At 33.4% G+C, this 24,076-nt stretch overlaps 1 protein-coding gene across 2 annotated transcripts in view; it reads right to left on the bottom strand.

Moving 5' to 3' along the window:
• The window catches only part of LOC148955744 (vitellogenin-6-like), a 184,803-nt gene that overhangs the window by 62,114 nt on the left and 98,613 nt on the right, over positions 1-24,076 (bottom strand). For both annotated transcript variants that reach the window (XM_089104026.1, XM_089104018.1), the window contains exons 9-16: positions 21,434-21,602; positions 18,708-18,885; positions 16,614-16,795; positions 13,289-13,506; positions 10,922-11,138; positions 4,878-5,106; positions 2,533-2,740; positions 234-400 (exon numbers count right to left, since the gene is read on the bottom strand). In XM_089104026.1, coding sequence (XP_088960152.1) covers positions 234-400; positions 2,533-2,740; positions 4,878-5,106; positions 10,922-11,138; positions 13,289-13,506; positions 16,614-16,795; positions 18,708-18,885; positions 21,434-21,602 — 1,568 coding nt within the window. The remainder of the gene's footprint in view (positions 1-233; positions 401-2,532; positions 2,741-4,877; positions 5,107-10,921; positions 11,139-13,288; positions 13,507-16,613; positions 16,796-18,707; positions 18,886-21,433; positions 21,603-24,076) is intronic.

Here is a 24,076-nt window from a genome sequence, read left to right as displayed (position 1 = left end):
CTAGGCATATTTAGTAATAATGAAAAATATAGTATGAATACAATACCTTTTATACAATGTATGACGTCATTGCAATACTATCATGTATCTTTTTGCTCTTTAAATGCATATGAATATGACGTCATTTTTATGAAAAATGTTTTATTTCAAAATTAAGGCTCTAAAGTACAGTCCGCCAAAAAGTGCACGTCCTGTCCATGACCCACGGAAGTAGCTATTTAAATAACAATTACCTTGAGGTGTTGTGTACTTGAAATCGAACTCTTGTTTACGAATATCTAATGCTATCTCGACGTCTAGTGGTAGATGCAGAAGAGCTCGACCTTCATGTCGAACGGTGTGAAAACCTTTAGAGCCATCAAAATAGCTAGTCAATGCATGGTTTGCATCAAATGTTGAACTGTAAAATGAAATACAACTGATAAGCCAAAAGAAAGATTATAGTTAGGTAGGTGTAGGGAGGGGCTAAGCTCTACATTTGTATGGGTTTTGAATTATATTAAAAATGAAAATGGTGAATATTAAAATGATAAACTGCCAAGCTAAGGGTGAAATCACTAAGTAGTATTCAAAGTAGTTTTCAAAATACTACTACAATAGTAGTAGTAGTAGTGATATAGCATTATTCAAAAGTTTTAAAATAATTCAAATATTGATATTTCATGTAACCACACGGAACGTGGTAACCTTGGCGAAAATCATTTCCCTGATTGCAAATTGTACATTCAAGTTTATTTATGATTAACACTGTGACCAGAAAACATGAAAAGTATATTTAACATTTATTTCGTATAGCCTACTTGAAATCGAGAATGGGAGAGTTTGAATTTGATTGTTATTTATAATTTTAAACGGAATGGTGAATTTTAATGCTTGATTTTCCTTAAATGGTTGCTTAAAGAGATTGGAAGAACGTTCTTTCACAAATGTCTGATGATATCAGAGATGTGATCAGACTCACATCAGAGATGATCTACTTGATCATTTGACATATGATTGCATAATGAAAAATCTTTACCTGATCAAAATACTGGACATTTCAGTTTGTTTATGATTAACACTATCCAGAAAACAGGAAAAACAAATTTAACTTGCATTTCAAATGCTTGAAATCGAAATTAGAAAGATGGAAAGTGAGTTTTACTTAGAAATTCATGTTGAATTTGAATATTTTATTTTGATAAAGTGTCTGCTAAAAATAATGTTGAAAGTGGGGCTAAAGTGGAGCATTCTTTTACATATGTCTGACGACAAAAAAAAGTACTTAAAAAGACAACTTACAAAATAAATTTCCTTGATCACGAAATTAACAATTTATTTTACCATCTAGCATTTTATTTTTACCTTCATTGAGTTTTTGGTAAAATTGAAAGTAATAGTTCACACTACCACACGACGTGTCGTAACCTTACCAAGAAAGTTTCTGATTAAAAAAAAATTACATTCAAGTTAATTCATAATTAACGTTGTAACCATAAAACAGGAAAAGCAAATTTGACTTTATTTGAAGTCTAAAATAGAAAAGATGAAGAATAAATCTCATTTATAACTTTAAAACTGAAAAATTTTATGTTCCATCCAGTGTTTGGTAAAAATGATGTTGAAAGCAGGTTAGTATATTATGTTACATTTGTCTGATAACCCACAACAGAGTGACAATTTGTAGAATCATTTGACATTTGGCAACCTTACTGGAAAATCTTTTTCTGATTACAAAATACCAGTTTGTTTGACAAATCATCAAATTTTTACCAGGAAATACTTATTAGCATACTTAATTTTAAAACTTAAAGTCTTTAGTCTATAATTTTATCCCCATCGAGCTTCTGGTAAAATTGATCTCCAAAGTTGAAGAGATTTATCCCAAATATCTGATACCCAGAATAAGAGTGGTGATTCACACTATCAAAGAACATGTGGCAAAAACAGTAAAAAAAAATCTCTTGATTACAAAATTCAGATTCAGTTCAGAGCCTACCACAGATCTTCAAAATTGTGAACCTCTGACAGACTAGAAAAGTGCTGTCTTTTCTGTAGGATATTGAAACAATTAGTTGAAAAATATTGAAAAAATGTGCTTGAAAATTGAAGATTTTCATGCAATTGAAATAGTTGCATAAGAAAATACTGAAAAAAGCATTGTTTCTTTTCCTTGTTTGGTAATTTTTGGGAGGACGGGGTGTTAAAGATTCACTTTGACCCTTCAAAAAAGATATTTACCAGTGTTTGAAGCTTTACCTTTTAAAATTTTTTGTCTTTAATAAAGTTTTTAGATAATTATAGAACTACTTGACCTTTGACACACACATTTAAAATATCACTCTTGAATTTTCATAGGACCTAAATTCAATAACACTTAAGACTTAAATTCAGGAAAACGGAAATATAGCCAACATAGTAATTATAACTGTGCTTAATTTGATAGGTTAACGACAACAAAAAAAAGAAAAATGAAGACTAGCCTATAAAAGGAGAAAAGGTGAATATAGATGGCCCTGAGGTTACTTTCAGAAATAAATTCCAACTACTTACACAAGCTGAAATTTCAACCGTCTTGCTAATTTTCCAGATGTTTTACCCTTTAGCACTTCTACACGATTTGAAAACATTCCTGACAAGTCAAAGATGGCACTAACTGGCATTCCTAGCTCACTTGGTAGTGTGTAGATAGCAGTAGCTGCCGACTGCCATATTTGAAAGTTGAGTTTATATTCTTGGAGATAGTATTCAATATCTTTACCTAAAAGTGAAAACTTTATAATATAAAAATAAGCGAACTATCAAGCGTGCTGAAAGATTTCAACAGAGCCGTTCTTAGCGTCAGAAGAGTCTGGAGTAGAATTAACGTTGCCTCCCCCCTTAACAGAATATAGGTGAACTAGAAAATGACTAGTAAAGTTATCGTTTCGAGTGAAGGAGCTTTATTTATAAAACTAAAAAGTAACTAGATAAATGAACACCAAGAAGCCCAATAATTTGGCTTGTATAGGACATTCCCGAGTATATAATAATATTCATAGCACAAAACATTGCAACAACGCTTAAAGACGTAGCAGAAGCCTATATATATATATATATATATATATATATATATATATATATATATATATATATATATATATATATATATATATATATATATATATATATATATATATATACCTAAATTGCTGGGGGGATAAATAAATAAAGGGAATCATCAATCATTGCACCATAGGCAGTGGTTTCTTAGCATTCTAAAAAAGATCTGCTTTTCAAACATATAACACACACTCTTGCGAATCATACCCCATACAGTGAGAAGAACATTAGGTATACAAAACCAGAACGCGTTGATAACATTCGTGGTTTCCTAAGTTTACTCTCATTTCTAACAGTTTAGCAATAACACATTGCTACGGTTATGAAGATTAATAAAACAATCGGTTGTTAAACAATGTGAAATATTATGCATACATTGAGTCCTGTAAAAAACCATCCAGTGGCATAGCCTGAGTCCACAATTTTGCACAGGACGTAGTGGCCTGAGATGGACTGTCACAGTCCATACACAACCATATGGAACAACAATAAAAAAGGTAAGGTGCGGACTAATGAGGAACATAATAGCTTGAAAAGATGCGGCCAGAAAAAGTGCCTCAGTTTCTTTGAATATCAATATTTACTGCCACCTTAGGACGAGTGAATTTAATATGCTAAAAAAAACATAAAACTTCATCTAAAATAACCTCTACATATTTCACATAGTTTCTAAAGGTCACATCTTTATCGCTAACATTTGACTCCTTTGACAATTGAAAGATGTATTGTGCGTGGCAACCACCAGCCACACCGAAGCCTTAACACACCCCCTTTGAACGGCCCTGGATTACAATTTGCTCCGAAAATGAGGAGAAAAGCACGCAATAAGCAAAATGAAAAATTATAAGCATGTCTATGCACATTTTTCAAAAAATCCATATTTGACTCTTATACTGAAATTCCCTATGCCAACATCTCTACTTCTCTTATTTGTTCTTCTTACAAGAGTAGAATTTAAACTGCCTCATTTGAAGGCTTTCAGGCAAGATACAGATATACCGTGGCTGCTTCACAGCGATTTTTTTTTCGCTGATAAGGTTGACGTAAAAATTAAATTGTCAAAAAAGACATTGTCAAAGAAGGCTCTATTCAGGCTCTTCCTAGGTATATCGATTGATCTCACTGTGTCACGGAGCAACACTATTTCTTCCCTTATTTATTTTTTTTACTTTTTTTGTGATCAGCCAACTTTTTGTGATCAGCATTAAAAACTTTTTGACGAAATTAAACTTTTTTTTATCAGAAATGGGAACCAGAGAAGAGAAATTCCTTTAAAGTTTGTGAATTGTAACAATTTTCAAGAAAAGAACCAGAAACAGCGGCGTCATGGGGGGGGGTATATAAACAGATTCTCAACCTCCTATATTCTCATGAATTGACTTATGTACAGAATGAAAATAATTTCTGTAGCTTACTAAAGCAAAAATAACAATCACCAATTTTTTATTATGATTATCGTCTACATTGATCTGTCGACTGTGATTACATATTACGAAATTTCATGTGCATTTAAAGCTTTGGGATAGAAATGTACTGAGACAATTTCAGTTGTAACCCCGCTCAAAGGTGGAAGGAAGACGGTATCTTTTCAGGCATTTTCACCTTTGCACATCTACCAAGAATTGTCAGACATCAACAAAATTTGATAATTGAAATTTTGAGGCTAGTTTAAATAAAATTTATGAAATTTATTTTTAAAACTGTAAGAATTCCAAAACTTCAGAATGGAAGGTGAACCCAAGCAATTTCCCGCCTCCAAAGCGTGCGTGCCTGTCTAATTAACTATTCTAACTTACTATTAAGTATTTTTCCATAGTTCTCCTCGTCAAACTTGTATACCATTGCTGTATGACCTTGAAAAGTGAGCATCACCTCAATGTGCACCGGATCAGCAGTCCTCAGCTTGACGACCTTTTCTAGAAGCTCTTTCAACTTATTGAAACGGGTTTCGTCCTCTTTTTCATTAAACAAAAGTGACGAAAAATCTGGAAGCAGCTCTGTTGCGCCAGAAAGATGAACAGAAAACTGAAAAAAAATAATAAATCAAAGTAAATAATTCTAACAAATGGTAGCATCAAATGCATACACTCTGGCAAAGTTTCTCACTCTATGCTTTTGGTAGTCGGACACTTCGTGATAAAAAACTGTAAATAAAGAGCAACTCATGCTAATAATAACAAAAACTAAAAAACGGCAGTAGTTGCATAAGAAATTTAATTATTATGATTAAACAGAATATGAAAAAACATAATATTGAAAGTTACCCATTAAAAATTGCAATCCTGAGAAAATTTCACAGAAAGCTAGAAAAAATGATTAAATTTAACCCGGAATTCTAATAAACAGAAAAGTGAAAAAGGAACGAATCTTAATATAGAATTCTAACAAGCATCGGCATCAAATGTATACACTGTGACAATGTTTTCACTCTGAACTTTGGGCCGTGCAACAGTTCGGTATAGTAAACTATAAGCAAAGAGCAAGTCACGCTAATCACGAGTAACTCGTGCTAATAGTAAAACAAACTAAAAAAAAAACAAATCTCGTCAATAATTGCATAAGAATCTTGACATAAAAAGATTTCAATTATTATGATGATCCATTATATATAAACTTCACAATGTTGAAATTATCCGTTAAAAGTTATAATCCTGACAAAATGTGATAGAAAGCTATTAATAAAAAGTAAACAGAGGATCATTAACAAGAGGATTCTAACGAACCAAAAACTAAGGAAGGCATAAACCGAAGTATAGGAATCTAACACCTAAGGGCATCAAATATATGCACCGTGGTAACGTTTTTACTCTCAAATTTGGGTAGTCAAGCAGTTCGTGGTAGTAAACTATAAGTAAAGAGTAAATCGTGCTAATAAAAACAGAAAGTTTTAAAAAAGAGCTTTGGTAATAAATACATAAACAAATTTTATAGTCTAAAAAAATTTCACTTTTTATGATGATAAGAAATATATATAACTCATTATGTTGGAAGTTACCCATTAAAAGTTATAAGAATTCTAACTATAATACACTTTTCACTCTATAAACAAAAGGTAAAGAATGCGATACTAGGCTTTACAATCCCTACCGGCGGTGCTGATCTCGGTTTCATAGCCATTCAGCCAGGAAGTGTCATGGAGGCCTGAGGGTCATCCATCCTGTGCTTTCGGACACTCTTCCTGTTTACGGTCCCCAGATTTCTCCAGGTACCCACTTAGAGCTTGATCGACGTGGCTGAGCTTACAAAGTCATGCCACTGACCCCCGTTCCAAATCAAACAACCAGTGGCACCAGAACTTTAACCTCTGTCCTCACGAATAAAGGAACCTCGATCAGAAATAAGTCCGGCTCTATTGATTCTTGACGTTCAATTTTAAAATTACTTTTCAAACACCTTTTTTATTTTCAATTCTATAATTAAATTTTTATTTTAAATTTAAAAATAATCTTAAAATTTAAATTACTTTTTTAATAAATCAGCTCAAAATGCACTTACACACAAGCAGTTGGAAGACAAGGTAACACATTAAGATTCTCATAGTATAATTGTCGATCGATGTTCGTCTATATTCAAAGTTGTAACGATGCAAGGGTCCAGGCGGCTTCAGCCCTATATGAGGCAAAAAATAATGAAAATTTTCAAACTCCCCCCCCCCACCTTTACATAATATTCCCCTTCCTATCCATCCAAAGTTCTATAGAAAAACTATTGTTAAAATTTGTTGCAAAATTTTGCCCAAAATATAAATAGCAGGTCAAAAGCTAGCCAAAAAACTATACAAATATTTCTTGAATGTCGATTCAAGAGGGAACAAGAATTTATTTTAAAAGCTTCATTCAAAAAAGGGTGTTCTTCACGGAAAAGTAAAGAGCGACATTAAGCCAAAGAGGAGAAGAAAAGTCCAATTATAATTCAAAGATAAAAGGAACAGAAACCATTACCAACGAATGAATGAGATCCCAAATGAACAGAAATTACAATGAATAATGAAGCCAAATTTATAACTAACAGAAATTGCCACAAATGGGAATAGGGTTAATGCTTCCTAAGAATTCTAAAGACGTAGTTTGCACTGTATTCTAAACGCTTTGTCCATTACAACATTAATAAATCAAAACCTGCCAATCTTTTCATGAATGAATATTAATATATTTTAAAGAATTATATATTAAATCGAAAGTTTCTTTCCATTAGTTTTTTTCAGTACTACTACTACTACTACTACTAACAACTCACCGCAGCACCAAGCCGCCTGAGGCCAACACAGCTACGTACGCTCCTCCTCCACCACAATCTATTCAACGCCTCCCTTTTTACACCCGCCCACGAAGTTCCCATTTCCTTTAAATCTTTCTTTATGACGTCCTCCCACCTCAGACGGGGACGACCTGCTTTCCGTTTAGCCCTAGATGGTTGGCCGAAAAGAAGAATCTCCGGCAATCTGTCATCCGCACAACGTGCCCTAGCCAACTCAACCTTTCTTTCATTATAGCCCTAGAGAGTGGTATTGAACCACATTTTTCGTATAGCCTATTGTTTGAAATACGGTCAGTCAGCCGGGTACCCAGAACAATCCGTAGGTAATTTCTTTGGAAAACATCTAGTAAAGCTTCATCCGCTTATCGGAGCGCCCATGCTTCAGAGTCATATTTGACCACTGCCATCATTGTAGCTTCCAAAATTCTAATCTTGGTTTGCAGACTTATCTTCCTATTCTTCCAGACTTTTTTTTTAACTGTGAAAAAACACCCCGAGCCTTGGTTATTCTATATTTAACATCTTCACTGCTCCCACCATCTTTACTAATAATACTACCAAGGTAAGTGAAGCTGCCCACCTGATCAATCTTTTCATTACCCAACGCCACCTTTTCATCTTCACTTATTCCTAGCCTTAGTGACTTAGTCTTCCTAACATTAATTTTCAAACCAATTCTAGCACCCTGAACTCGCAAAACCTCTAAAACTTCATTCATATTGCTCACACTTTCATCTAGGATGCTTAAATCATCAGCATAATCCAAGTCCAGGAGACTTTTTCCTCCCCATTTGATTCCGTGGTCTCCCATTGCCTTTCCTGTGCTCCTCAAAACAAAGTCCATCAAAATAATCCATATAAAGGGGGATAGAACACAACCGTGCTTAACTCCTGATTTACTACAAAACCATCTGCTAATTTCGTTACCTACTTTAACCCCAGCAATGTTATTCTCGTACACAACACCAATCAATTTAACTTATTCGTCTGGTATACCATGCAAGTGCAAAACTTTTACCTAAGATCTTCTATCAACCGAATCGAACTCTTACTCATAATCTATAAAACTGAGTACCAAAGGGGCTTGAACGCTCTAGCACTTCTCAATTATTAGCCTAAGAGTGAAAATTTGGTCGACACTTCCACTACCTTTTCTAAACCCGCACTGTTCTTCTCTTAAAACTTTGTCTACGGCATCTCTCAGTCGAAAAAGTATCAGATTACTAAGTAATTTACTACCTACAGAGAACAGACTAATTCCTCGATAATTACCCCACTCACTCTAACCACCTGGCTTATAATGTTGCAGAATGATGATATTTCAACAAGTATTTGGTACGTCTCCTTTTTCTAAGACAATATGTATAGTCATCAGTGACATGTTTCGATCCTCAGAACCTCCAAACTTAAAGCGGTAAATTTCAACACCATCTTCACATCAAGCCTTAATATTCTTTAATCCTTTTAGTACTGTTGCTAATTCCTTCTCACAAAAAAAATCTTCCTTCACATCCAAGGTATCACAAACTTTTTCATTTTCCTCTATATTTTTTCCTGCAACTCTATCTCGGTTAAGCAAATTCTCAAAATGTTCGGCCCCTCTTTCTTTAGTTTTTTCCCTATCGCTGATTGCGACCCCATTCCTATCTTTAACTGGGTCAAGTTCGGATTGACTACTCCCTCTCAATTTGTTAACGTGCAAGTACAATATTTTACTATTATGCCGTCTAGCTGCATCTTCCAGATCCTCGGCAATTTTATCCATGGCCTCCACTTCACACCTCCTTAGTTCATATTTTAATGCTTTCTACACTTTCTTTACATTTCTTTTGTTTTTATATGATCTATCTCTCAGATAATTCTTGTACAATTCCTTTCTCCTTTCTATTAAACATAAAGCTTTTTCACTAATATTCTTAGTTGCGTTTCTAGCTTTCTTCCCTAATACACCTTCAGCAACTTCACAAAGTATTTTTCTAAAATTATTTCATTTTTTATATTAGAAACCGTTAAACGCTCAAGTTTAGTATTCAACTTTTCCTGGACGTTGTACATCAAATTATTGTTCTGTAAACATCCGATATCATAGCTATACAAGAAATAACTATCTCCCTATAACTTCAGCTTTAGATTAACCCTAGAGATTACCACGTGGTGAACTTTACTTTTAATATCAATAACAGCACTCCTATATACCCTAGTATCTTGTATTGATCCTGTCAGTCTTCGGTTTACTATAACATAATCAATGAGGTTTGCTGTCTTACCATCACGTGAATACCATATTAACTTATGAGCCATTTTATGACCAAACACCGTATTGATTATAACTAGATTGTTATACCTACAAAATTGCAAAAATCTGTATCCATTACTGTTTTCTTTTCCTACACCAAATTTACCTAGGCTGGGATACCATCTATCTCTATTTCTACCAGCCTGGGCGTTAAAATCTCCCAGTAATAACATCATATTCCTACCCGGGACCCTGTCTATTTGCTCCTGTAACTGTAAGTAAAATTCATCTGAGTCACTAGTATCTCCGTCAGTCGGTTCTACAGGGGCGTATACTACTATAACTGATACCCTGAACTTTCTAGTCATAAAATCAGCAATTAGTATTCTATTATTAATACCTTCCCAGCCTAAACAAGACTTAGCAGCTTCCTTATTCATCATGAGCCCTACTCCCTGTCTATGTACTCCATTCTTCCTGCCTGAGTAAACAAATTCTGTATCACCTAATTTCATGCTTCCTACCCCTGGGATATGAGTTTCTGAAACTCCTAATAAATCTAGTTCAAATCGTCTGAATTCGTCAGTCAACATGCCGATACGAAAGTCATTTTTTAATGTGGTAACATTCCAAGTTCCAATTTTCATGTTCTTTAAATCATTGAAATTATTTTCGCCTCAGGAAAAGCAATGATCCCGGATACCAATCTTGGTTATTATGGTGATTTAATTTATTTTTTCGTTGTTGTTGTTTAAATTTCAACAAATAAAAACCACATCGGTCAAAATATGGAACGTTTTCAATGGTATGCGACTACCGTTTAGAGGTTTTGAGAGGTTTTTAGAGGTTTTGAGAGAGTCCAATTTATAAACTATGATTAGCCTTTAGGTATAATTTTTATTGTTATTATTGTTCCTCGTGTTATGACAACTAAAAACACACTGCCCAAAATACGATTGTTTTCATTAAAGTGCAAACGACACTCTGGCCCTTATAAGGCCTAGGGAGCACTAGTCTTACTCCTGTTTGTGGTAATTTCTTTTCGTCTTAAGTTTGGCATAATTATTTACTGGAATTTCGGTCCGTTGTTCATTTATAGCGGTTTCTGTCTGTTCATGCTTGAATTATTATTCGAATTTATTTCTTTCAATATTTGGTTTGAAGAAGCTCTTAACTGTTCTTTGAAAAACTGTTCTCTTACTATTTCTATTATTAATCCGAGAATAATTCACAAGACCATCTGCTGAAAAGTGCAAAGTAAGGCTTCAAAGCTATTGTCAGGGTTACAGTGAAAGGGTACCAGATTAATGAATTAAAAAATAAAACTCTAAGGGGTAAGAAGCTTACCTTGTACGCATCAAAAGTATAATCTTTCCAAAAATAATTCACAAGGCCGGCTACTGTTAAGGGCAGGGTGTTTTGAGGATTATTTACAGTATGTAACTGCAGCAGTGAGCCATACTGCTGAGAAGGATGAATAAAATCATATATGTAGCTATTAGAGCGACGGTGAGACAAGGGCATGTTTGGAATTGTTTTCAGCAGTTGCTTCACGAAGTCTTGACTGTAAAAGAAATTAAAAATGGAACTAAATAAATTGCTCAATATAGCCTATATGATAGGATTGTTTATTTGCTTATCATTGCCAAACCCACCATCAATTAACTAATGCACGCAGCAGAAAAAAGAAAACGTGAAACAGACGATGAAAACAAATTTAATAAAATACAATTATAAACCACACTCAATTAAATAATAAACAAATAACAGTAACATTTATAGTAATGCAACAAAATTAGTAATATTTTTTTTAATAGAAAATATAAATAATAATCATAAAATATGATTTGAATGACAACGTAAAAATAGTAGTAAAATTAATTAAACAAGCAGTAAATAATAACTATCTAAATAATAAATAACGGATCAATAATTAAGCAAACAAAATCAAATATAGTGTTTTATCAGAGAAGTAAGGCTTTTGTAGTTCGGTGAAATAGAAACAGGATTATTAGTTGCTTTTTTTTACATAAACGTGAATGTACAAGAAAATATTAACTAAGAATTACTGGAGATTAAAATTTATTTGAATTTAATTAGTACAAAAATTGATTATATCCTAAAGAAAAAAAGTAAGAATTTCGAAGACATAATTTCAGACCTGCAGAGATTCCCTGCCTTTTCGGAGATACTCTTCAAGGCTTATACAAGTCTGTTCAAACAGACATAAGTTAATTTATACTTATCTAGGTATTCACTCAATCTGGGTGAATATGTTGGCCCTTGTTTAGAATAAAACGCAAGGTTAAGTCATCCTAGGTGTTGCTAGACGAAATTTTTCTTAAATACTATGGAACATGAATGCAAACAAACGAAAATTGTCACCAACATTTTTTGGAACACTTCATTGACCTAAAGCATTTACATGGTACTTGTTCTTTCAAACGGCTGCACGAGCCTTTTCTTCGTCGGCAAGAGTGTTTTCGGGTTTCGTTAGGTTTCCCACAAATTCTTGGTATATGTGGAGATAAAAATGGAATACAGCATACTACCTTGGGTAAACCCAACCTTCACCAAAAAGTTAAATGGCATTAAATTATCAAGGGATACTTTCATGAAACAATTGACCAAGTTTAGCTGAGAAATTTCTAACAACAGAATATAGCAAAACAAAGATTTTCCGTAACTTAAGCTTCTTTAGTAAACTTCGACTCCGGATTCTACCGAAAACCTTTGAATTGTCAATGACAGAATAATAAACGAGTCATGAGTTATATCCATGGGTCAGGGTATATATATTCCTGATTTTAGGCCATAAGGAAGTATAGCACAGATTATTTGCGTCGGAATCCGTAATGTAGATCCCTGAGTTGCTTATTTGGTTAAATGCACTTATAAATTTTTGTATTTGAGACGTTCTTACAGACTTATAGGACTACACAAGCCAATGCTGACCGAATTGATGGATTGCTGATGTACTTTAGGAAAGACTCAGAGGAAAGGCAAAATCAGAAAAAGGATGAATATGCATGATACTGCTCTGGGTATCTAGCTCGGGTACCGTGCACTGAATAAAGCGAATATTCATGAGTCACCAGCACTTTGTCAGTGGACACAGACGGAGTGTCAGCTTACAAAAGAAAAGCAAGAACTGTGAAAAATTAACCGTAGCATTTCTTATCTTTAACTCAATTTTAAGTAGCCTTTGAGCTCAAAACTGCTCCTAGAAAGTTTCTCTCAAATTCTCATGATGGAGTCTGACAACGTCATAACTTGCTGGAAGGTAGCTACCGTGCCTAAATTTCAGCTTTAGATTAACCCAGGACACTACTAAAAGGTGATATTTACTTTGGATTTGAGACGCTATTACAGACCTTTAGGCCTAAACGAGCCAATGCTGACCGGATTCCCATCAAATTCGAGGAAAAGATAACACCACTGATATATTTTAGGAGAAACTCTGAAAAAAAGTAAAGGGAGAGCAAGGATAACGACTAATGATGATGTTCAGGGTATCTAACTCGGGTATCCAGGTTTTGACTAAAGCAGGCATTCATGAGTCATTAATACTTTGTCAGTGGACCCAGATGGAGTGTCCATTAACAAAGAAAAGCAAAACCTGTGAAAAGTGGAGACACTTATTTTAAATAACTTTTGAGCTCAAAGAATTGCATAATCTAACACAGGATTTAATTTTTTCATAAAATTGCTCACCTCTTTGCTAAGCACGGATGTTTACTATTTCGAAGTGACTGAAGCGAGGAATGAATATAATTCGCGACGTCTTGATCAGTCTCGGACCAAAGGGATGTACCAATTGCTCGAAGATATTCCAGTGGACCTGTTCCTGACAATAGACTTCCAACAGCCGCAATTCGGATTGCTGGTGGTTCATTTTTGTTTTTGTATATTGAGAAGAGGACAGATGATATCTAGAATGAATATTAAATATCAGTGATTCAGGATTGGCTAATAGTAGCAGTAACAATGCTTCTTTTTTTAGCAATAGCGTGAAAAAGACAATTTGAGTAGGCACTTACCTAGGAATTTATTTTCGGAGGGGGGGGGGGTGGTAATTATACAAAAAGACTTTCCTGAGCCCAAGGATACGAAAAAGTTCCATAGTTGGACGTATATCTTAAAAGTTGCAAAAAGGACGTATATCTGGATACGTCCCTGAAATCGAGCTATTAATGGCTCTATTTTTCTATACTTTTATTCTTCTTTTCCGTCTTGTATTAAAAAAAAAATACCCAATCATATTTTTGGAACGGTTATTGGCTAGAATGGAAAGGAATTCCTGTTCTCTGCTAATCGTTTTATGCCTGAATTCAGACACAGCAAAACCTGCTCTCCAGAATTTGAATATATTTTATATGCACCTTAATGTATAGAACCCTTGTGACCCCTATTAGATCAATTAAGGTAGGGCTTAAGTCACTTTTATAGCAAAGCTTAGATTTGTTGGTAAAATGTTATGGCAGACCTATTGATGCTGTCAGAATTTCTCTGACTCTTAAATTTTGTTTAAAATTTAACTTAGAAATAGTATTATAATTAGAAGTTACTTTCAAACTTTATATCAAAATTAGCAAGCCCTGGTAAAGAACGAGCCGCGGTGTCATCACTTTTACCCAAGCCACTATTTAAAGTAACTACCATCTACGACGTCATTCCTGCTATATCATTACATATAAAAAGAAACAGTTTTTCTAAAACAATATTTTAAATTTTCAATATTATGTTTTATTACTTAAGGTAAGCACGTACATATAGCAATTTCCTTTCAGATATAGCCCTTAAACATCTCCTTATGATGCTTCAGTGCCCGTCTAGCGGTGACTAAACGAAAAAGCAGGAGATAAAAATAGGGAGATAAAAAGGAGATAAAAATAATAAAAGGAGCTCTTTTTTTAAATAAAAAAGGAGCAGATCACTGCTTTCCATGCGATAAATAGTGATTTATTTAGTTGGGAACCGTAATTCTTCAAATGGGGTTTTCGGCCGTGGTGATTCCAATTTTTTTTTTTTTTTTTTTTTTTTTTTTTTTTTTTTTTACGAATTTGCTTTCGCAATGAACTTGTGTCATCAAGATTAACCGAAATAATTGCTACCATTCCTGAATCAGCTTCAAATATCGAACCTTCTTCACTTGATGGTATTTTTCGGAAAAAAACACCAATTTTTCGAAACGTGTTTTTAAATTTTCGGTTACTATGAGCTAGGCTTTGTTCTCTATTAGGTTGCCCTTAAGGGAGGAACCATGATCATGCTGAAAACCCAAATATTCTTACAAATTTTGAAAAAGCTAGATTTTATCATTTATTTACTAAAAATAAAATACTGGATTATAAAATCCCATGAATATAACTTGAATTGTTTTTGCTTACTGATAACAAATTTCAGATTCTCTTTAAAAAAAATTCGTACATCCGTGAAATGTTTTTGATTTTTTTTGCATTTTTTGTATTGTAGTTTTTTTTTGTATTTGAATTACGAGACAGTAGAGAAAAAGGATCTGACACCGTAAAAAGAATTTTTCAGCTCTAATCCAATTTTCCCAAGAAATCCATTCGACTAGTTTTAGAGGGAACACCTATCCCTATCCCCTACCTTCTTTGTCAGGTTGGGAGTTTTCTATTCAAATATTACTTCAAAACTAAAACAAAAAAAAAGTGGATTACATGAGAATAGTAAGGAAATGCTGGAAATATTTTGAAAATTTTGTTCAAAATTTTGGTATTAATCTATATTTCTAGGTTTATCAACACAGGAAGATAAGAGTCAGCCAAGCTCTTTGATGCTGCAATCTAAGAAAATGTAAAACATGTAAATAACTGATTTTGAAGGTCATCTAAACGATTTTTTGAGAGGCTTGAATCGCTGTGATTTTTAAACTGCTTTTTTAAACTTCATATGCCCCTGACTATATCAATTGGATCTGTAACTAAAACCAGCCAGTCAAAAACGCCTCAAAAGCACTTTTTTTTAATTCAAATGATAAAAAATAAAATCGCGAAGAAAGGAAGAAAACGAGGGCAATTAACAGCCAGTGAAAAACTGGCTTTTTAAATTCAAGTATGACTAATCTTGTCACTATACCCGTCAGGATTTCTTCACAGGCATATACCCGTCACTAGTATATACTTTATTTATAATTCTAGATATAAGCAGCTATAGTCTACTGAATCAGGGTGGCGAATAAAGTTCGCCACCCACGTTGTGCGCACTGTTCGGTCCAGTGCGCAAGCGCACTGGACCAAAACAGTGATATTGAGGGGTTACGATTTTAAACAAACCGTTATACGGGTGGACCACTTCGCCACCCTGTGAATACAACTCTAGATACAGAGCTTTAGTCCTATCCTATATTTAAAGGAAATAGTTTATGATCTAATACCAAAATTTCAGCCACAAAAAAAAAAAAAAAAAAAAAAACTATTAAGAAACTAACCGAGGATGATGAAAAAAGAAATGACAGGACAATGCAAATGTTCTCTATTTTATAGAGCTTACTCCAAGAAGTTAGTTTTTTCTTTTATATACACTTTTTTTCCTCCTTTCTTGTGATCCCGGAGGGCGGCTTATTGGAAGTCTTTGACGAAATATTTAGTCTTTTCGTTTTTTTGTGTATTTCTTTTTTTTTCATTGACCGATAATCAACCTTGTTTGGAATCTTAATTATTTTCTTTTTCCAATTTTTGTCGATCATCATTGTAGTTTCAGAACGTTTTATATCAATGCAATAGCCATCTGTAAGATGTCATTGTTTTAAACAGCTGACATTATATTTACTTTCCACAGACATAGTTCCTACTGAAAATTCAATAAAAAAAATAATTTTTTTCAACAAGAAGTAATGATTAAAATTAAAACTTAAATTTAAAACTTAAAACTTAATTAAAACCTCACTCATTACGCTAAAGTCAAAGTTTTTTTTTCAATACTTCTCGTTCAAAATCAACGTCCCTTTTGTTTAAGCATGTCTTTTTAAAGAATCATAACAAAAAGTCAAAAAGAAGAGAAATTTAGACTATACCGTGGGATCAAAGGTAATTGCTTCTTGTAAAATAACAATGGCATGTGACCTTATCGGACCTTCAACTTCTTCCTTTCCAAGTGCAACGTTTTTCATAAACGTCGAACTCTCTGGTGACAGGTAGATGCCAAGATTCCTCAGAGCATAAATTGATTGCAACTTCTGTTGATATTTCGTTGTTTCTGAAATATTTTATATTTTTAAAATATTATATCTTTACCTACGAAATATTCCGTAATTTCTAAAATGGGATCGAACATTAGATCATCTTAGAAATATTCTCCTTAAGAAATAGACGGTAATTCAACAATATTACATGTAAATCTGTGCATTCGTTTGGCTTTTTTTTATTAAATCTACCGAATTAATTTTTATATTCCCGAAAAATTTTCGAAGTAAACATTGCTTTTTTTCAAAAATTCATAACAGTTCACAATTTCTTGACTTTCTAACCTGAATAATATGAAGCAGTGTTCACGTGAATCTCTAAGCAGGGTAGCCACCCGATGAAAAAAAATCCCTAGATTTAAGTGATTTTTTTGTTGATTTAGTGATTTGCTTCAACAGTCTAGTGATTTATGTGCTGTTTTAGTAATTTGTTTTTTGTTTAGGCAATAAAAAAAACACTAGATATAGTGATAAATCACTAGGGGTGGCAACCCTTGGTCTAACTAAACTTATACGCTTTAGATATGGATGAATGGACAGACATTCATATAAATTAAAATATAGTCAGACATACACGTGAAAGCTACTTTTATACACAAATTATAAATAGAGTGACAGAAGAACGACCTGATTAACCGAATTTGAATAGTTTTATTCATACTTACTTGACCTCCGTACATCCTTCACTCTCCAAAAAAATAGCAGCTCTAAAGTTATAGTAGTTTTTGGGGTTTTATGGTACAGAACAGTTTTATACTTTAGCCCTTTAGCAGCGTTAACACAATTCCAGGCCAAAACATGGATGTCTGGCCAGGCATTTACCTAGGCATATAGGTCAAATCATATATACAATGCATACCTATTTTAAGTATAGATGATGAATATAATGACAAAAGTAACGCTCTAATTGGCTAATGTGAAATTTGAGGCACAAAGTTCTAGACTACTGAACGAATACTGGGCTGTGACGTGCTTCAGCCAAGGACTAAATTTATTTGTGAGTGGTAGCTGCCTGAACAGATGTTCGGCTAGGCCCATGTTAGAGCATGGAAATTCAACTAAACAAATATGTGAATGCCACTTAAGGAAAAATAAAAAGACTTTGAAGAAGTAGCCAAGCAGGGAGAGAAAAGTATGGCGAAAACACTGCTTAGTTTCAAATTTAATTATATATTCCAGGCACAGCTAATTACATTATCAAACTTAGAATTTGTTTTTTGTTGTTTTTTTTAGATAGGGATTTTAGTCTCCAATGGTCAGACTAAAATGAGCTACAGCACACTTTTGTTGCAAATTGCAATTGAACGAAAACTTCATTTTTTACTGATTGGCATATTAAGCACTAGACCCATATAAAATAATAACAATATAAAATACTAGCAATATAATAAAGTAACAATATAATATAATAATAACAATATACAATAACAATAACAATATATAACAATAACAGTACAGTAACAATACAATATCACAATATACAATACTAATAATAACCATATAAAATACTAACAATATAAAACTGAAATTGAAAAATATGTTTCCCCGGGTAGAAAAAAATAGTATCAGAAATACCATTTCAAAAAGGACTATGGTTATCAAAAGGAATGTCAGAAATTTACGCCTTTACAGCTCCTAAGACTTATATACCCATTTACGGGATGTCAAATTAGTATAGACAAACTAGCAACTAGAATTTAATTAATGTACTCTTGAACACTACCAGGAATACCGTTTCTGAAAGTTTAGTGAAGGAGAAAAGGGTTTAGAAGGAAATAGGGGGGGGGGGACAAAAAAGTTAAAGAAGCAATGAGTTCGACAGACTGCTCCCATAATTTTTAACAGAAACTTTTTGTCGTTGATAAATTTTGGACTGTTTTACGTCAACATTTTCAAAAAGCTACCTTTAGTAGAAAGTAGGCTTACCCTTATATTGTCGAATAATGCGATCAGCCCACTGCTGAACAACTTCAGGGCTACAGTCTACAAACTCAGGTATCTGAATAGTACAGGCTTTGTTCACAAACGTAGGAATTGCTAACATTAGTGCTTGATCCACAACGCCATACTTCAGGTCTTTTGCAAGAGGCATCTCAATAAGTTTCTAGAAAAAAGGCTTTTGAGGTTCATTGCCTCATTGAGGTTCAGGTAACAGGTGAGGTTCAGTGACAGATACATGTACGTCCGTGACAATGCACCTGTTAACGGTATATCTACGGGAGTGCAAGCCTGATAAAAAACGAGGTTGTCAAATCTACGCAAAGTTCAGCACCCTGTTAGCAATAAAAAAACATTAAAAAAAATATATAAATAAATAAAATATATAAATGAAAATAAAAATATATATATAAAAATAAATAAAAATATATAGATAAAAAAGGCTTCATTTTGAGAAAAATAGCACATTTTCTCTTTATTAAATAAGGCCTAGACATCTAATATTAGTTTTAAAAACAACACTCTACTTTGGATTCCAAAAATCCATAGGTAAAGCTTTTCTTTTTTTTTTCTTTTTTTTTTTTAGTTTACGCTTTAAAGTTGCTCTGAAAAAATAGCGTTAGATAAATAAGATGAAACTTTATTTTTGAAGCTTTTCTAATTATAGTATACATAAGATGTGAATAGGATATTCCACAGCAAAGTGAGGATTTAAAACTGTAGAATCAAATTTTCCTATCCGTAGATGACTTACAACCTCTACTTTCTTTTTATCCAATTGTTCTATAAGAAAAAATTCCAAGGACATAAAAACTGGGTGAAAAAAACTTGAAAATAGTTAACAGTAAAGTTTTCCAGGCCAAAAGAGTATTTTCCTGTAACATCATATATACAAAAAGAAAAAAAAGAACGAACTAAATGGTTTTGCAGGCACAACTCATTTATAACCTCGTTCATCAAGTACAAAGTTATATTAAAATACGCCGATTCAAGAATTTTTTTTTTTTTTTTTTTTTTTTTTTTTTTTTTGGTCGACCTAAATATATAAATTAAAATTTTATCTAGATAAAAGTAGATAACTAGATAAAAAAAATCTGGATATGCAATAAAAATTTTAATATCCCTGTATTTTTTTTATTTTCTTAGTGTGTTTTAACTGTATTTTTATATCAACAGATGAAGACAATAAATGAATTCAATTGTTTTTTGCCGCATTTACATATTCGTACATCCTTATATGCATGAATAGGATACAGTCATACTGGGAAGGCTAGCAAATGAAAACTGGTTTAGCCGATCATCACAACAGTTATATTAATATGTATAAATCATGTATAAAACATGATTCATACATCAACTGTATGAATCATGTAGTATACATTATAAAACATCTTAATCGCTTATAAAAACTTTATTAGAAACTAAAACCTATCTAAAAGCTATAAAAATAAATTGTATAGCAAGTAAATAAGTTTGTCAAAATTTTAATTGCAAATTCAGAATCGCTTTTTTTTCTATTATGTTCGAGGCTTAGTGAATATCACTTGGTTTATCAAATAGTAACTAACCTGTCACTGCAGCTATTAAAATCCATCCTCATTTTAAATAAAACATAAGGGGGGGGGGTCGGCTAAAATATATAATTCAAATTCAAGAAGAAAACGTTTTTGTTTTGTCACTATTTCTGTCAATTTCGTTTTATTTTCCTAAGAAAATACGAAGAAAAGAGCATTTTTGTCGGGTTTACAAATACATATTTTTGGAATCTAGAGGAGCCGTTAGACCCCTCCCCCTTTTTGAGTCACTGAAAGCAGCGGGTGCTTAATTCATTCTAGCTAATGTTAATGTAAAATAAAACTTTTTTTCCATATAACAATTATATGGGTAAATATAATTGAATAACTTATGGGTAAATATATTTTGAATAAAACAAAATTTCGGTTATGTGGAGTTTGGAAAGTTCCTTAGACCAGATCAGCATGCCCTGCGGATTGGTCTGAGTTAGGCCAAGAACAAATAAAAAAAATAGCGTGAAAACTTTTCTCTTTTTTTTATAAAAAGCAATAAAGACTATTTCCGTAGAAATGTATAATAATTTAAAAAAACTACATCATGGGCATCCATATGGGAGCTCCAGCCCCCACCCCCCTGGATGACTAATGCTGGCTTATATTTTATACTTTTGTTTTGAGATTTCGATTATACAGCATTGGAAGTGCCAATTAGACCAGCTAAGCCCCCCGTTTAAAATTCAGCTTATGCGCGCCAATGAATTATATGCCTTAGAAACCTTAAAATAGTCCTACCTATTAAGTTGAAAATACACAAGATATTTCAAATTAACTAAAACAAGACATTTAAGCCTAGCTTGTCAACATATACAGTATAACCACACGCATGTCTGATAGATAGCCACACAAAATCGCTCGGGTACATTTCAATCTTCAAACTGTTCTTTATGTTTGAAGACATTGAACGCAGCCTTTCTAGAAACATAAAATCTAAATTTGATTTCTATATCTTGAAGAGAAATAAAACGTAATTTTTGATTAATGTAACATTAAATATAATTAAAAAAAAATAAGTAACATTAAATATATAACAATAAGTCTAAAAAACATACTTCTAAAAAACATACGTTGTGGCAATTCTAAAGTTAAATAATAAACTGCAAATGTTTTTGTTATAAATAAATGACTTCTATAACTACTTACTGAGAACTCGGACACAAGAGCCATCGAAGACCGTCTAATGTAAGCTGGCAGAGTTGCCAACATTCTAGCAGCCACTAATTCTGGTAACTCTCCTGCTCTTATTAAATCACGAATCAATAAAGCTGCAGGATTTGAGCCAGATATTGCCAATGCATCCAAGAATAAGCTCCTATAAAATTTTGAATTAGTTAAATTATATTTTTGTAGATCCGTACGAGTATGTAATATTACAAGAGGTAAAACAGGTCCAAAACAAATGCTTTCTTCAAGGAAGGGGGGAATCCTTAGAGTGCACCAAGTGAAGCAAATATAGGCTATAAAATATGACTAGCTCTAAATTTTAATTTTAATTTAAATTTAAATCTGAGCTGATTAAAATCTTAAATACAGTTTGGGACAGGTGTCCTATGGTCAAACAAGCAAAAAAAACGGGCAAAGTTGTGGTACAGTATCACAAAGCATTTGATTTATGAACATCTATTGATATTTAAGAGGGATTAAATTTGGAATGAATTACAGTGGATTGCAGTGACAGTCAGTTTGGCAATAAGTGAAATGATAAAATGATATTTACGGACTATTTTACCATTGGATATACTTTAAACTTGAGTTTTGTGACTCCATGTCAAAAGCCAAGGCTATGCAAAATGGTGTTAAACTTGGATATGAATACTTATTTGTGAAAGAATATCTGTCGGCACCTCGATGCTGTCTCAAATGCCGTTCACCAGACTGTAGAGTAGCTGATTGTACAAGTTTGGTTGCGAAGTGTGCATGCTGTGCGGGCCCTCATATTTCCACCAAGGATTCTCCCTGCCAGCTTGATGCAAAATGTGCCAATTTTGGTGAAAATCATACCTCCTTTAGTCTTAGATGCAAAGTGCTGAGAGATATCATTGCCAAGAAGAAATGATTCTGCCTGTTTCGATTGTTTCGCTTAATATAAATTTGGTACTCGTTTAAAGGAGCATAAGATTGATGAATTGTGTGACCGGTTTGACATAGTATGCCTTCAAGAACACCTCCTGACTTCTACTAGTATTAATGTGTTAAAAAGAAGTCGTAATCATTCCGTTTTCACAACTAATGCTGAGAGTCACTTTTGGTAGACCTTCTGAAGGCCTCGCGAGCATTGTTAAGAATAACCTGAGTTTGTTCTCAAAAGCGTGTTTTCACAGTGATAAATTCATCCTTGCGGTTCGGTTTGGTAATACTGTGCTGATAAATGCGTATGTCCCGTGTGACAAGAAAACTATTTACGCTTTAAACGCGTATGTGAAAGCCTCGGCAAATCTTAAGGCTATTCTTGCGTCTTTTGTATCGACTGGTTATGATTTCATAGTGGTTGGTGACTTCAACACATATATTACAAGTCAGTCAGTTCGATCCGATATAATCCTTGATGCTTTTTCTGCTTATAAAATAGTCTAGAAAAGTGTTGATTATTCATATATTCACCAATCTGGAAGTTTGTCTAATATTGACCATGTAGTTTCCACGCCAAATATTAATGTATCGACTGTTCTTCTTCATGAAGACGATCGTGATATTGACCACCTCCCGATTTCGTTCTCTACTTCATTAGTCGCTTTCCGTTCTACTAGACCATTTACAAAAAGTTCTAAGTGGTTTCAAAGGAATAACTGGAGTAGAGCTAATTTTGCACTTTATATTACTAAGTTGTCCGCGCTATTGGGTTCTATAAAAGTGCCTTACCATTCGCTTCAAGTTACTGACTGTTTCTCAGATGATAAGCAGTTTCTAAATGAATATTATGATAAATAATTTGGTGCTTAAGACAAGCAGAGGCGATTGTTGTTCCTTTAGAAAAGATTAAAGTTAAAACTAGAAAACCAGAATGGGTTTTCGACCCAGAGTTAAAAGTTGTAAAGAATAAAGCTAAGTTTTGGGTACAAAATGGGTGTCTTGCTTTCGGCCAAATCGAGGATTTGTCTTTGATCAGAAGAAAAGTACCAAGCGTGCATATAAAAAACGTTTACGTCAGTCTAGGGTATCTGGTTTTTATTTTTCTGCGTCGAGAAAGGAGTGGTCTCATGTTCTGAATTCGGATAAGCTTAGTAGGGAGTTTTCTGAAAGTCCTATAGCAGTTCTTACTTGGGTGTCGTATTATAATGATATTTTTGGCAAGGTGAACCGGGAAGTTGAAAAGCTTTTTAGTAATATTTTTGAGTCGTGTTTGCCTAGTTGTATCTGTCGGAGTAATGTATTACCAGTTTCTATTGTTTATATTCGTCAAGCTATTTAGAACATGCAATCTAGCTCCGTTGATCAAGACAGAATTCCTCTTATCATCTGAAAGTAGTTTGCCAGACTTTGATAGATCACCTTCAGCTACTGTTTCAGATGTGTTTATCTACGGTTCCCGGTTCCCGGTTCTATGGTTCCCGATAGTTTCCTCTGTGGCACAGTCACCTCGGTTTTGAACCGTGGAAAAACTTCGTCAGAGTGTAGTTCTTATCGACCAATAACTGTTCCGTGCAATCTTAGCAAAATTTTTTAATATATTCTTCTACCTTTTATTTCAGAAAATGTTAATTTTGGTGAAAATCAATTTTGTTTTCAAAAAAGGCTGGGATGTCAGCACGCCCATCGTGTTCTAGCTTCTCTCCTGTTGCAATCTGT

Source organism: Artemia sp. Qi Xiang Cuo, chromosome 2 (assembly GCF_049724085.1).
Source record: "Artemia sp. Qi Xiang Cuo chromosome 2, ASM4972408v1, whole genome shotgun sequence".
In the NCBI taxonomy this organism is placed as follows: Eukaryota; Metazoa; Arthropoda; class Branchiopoda; order Anostraca; family Artemiidae; genus Artemia; species Artemia sp. Qi Xiang Cuo.
Note: the sequence above shows the minus strand (reverse complement) of the source record. Positions and strands in the feature narration are given on the sequence as shown.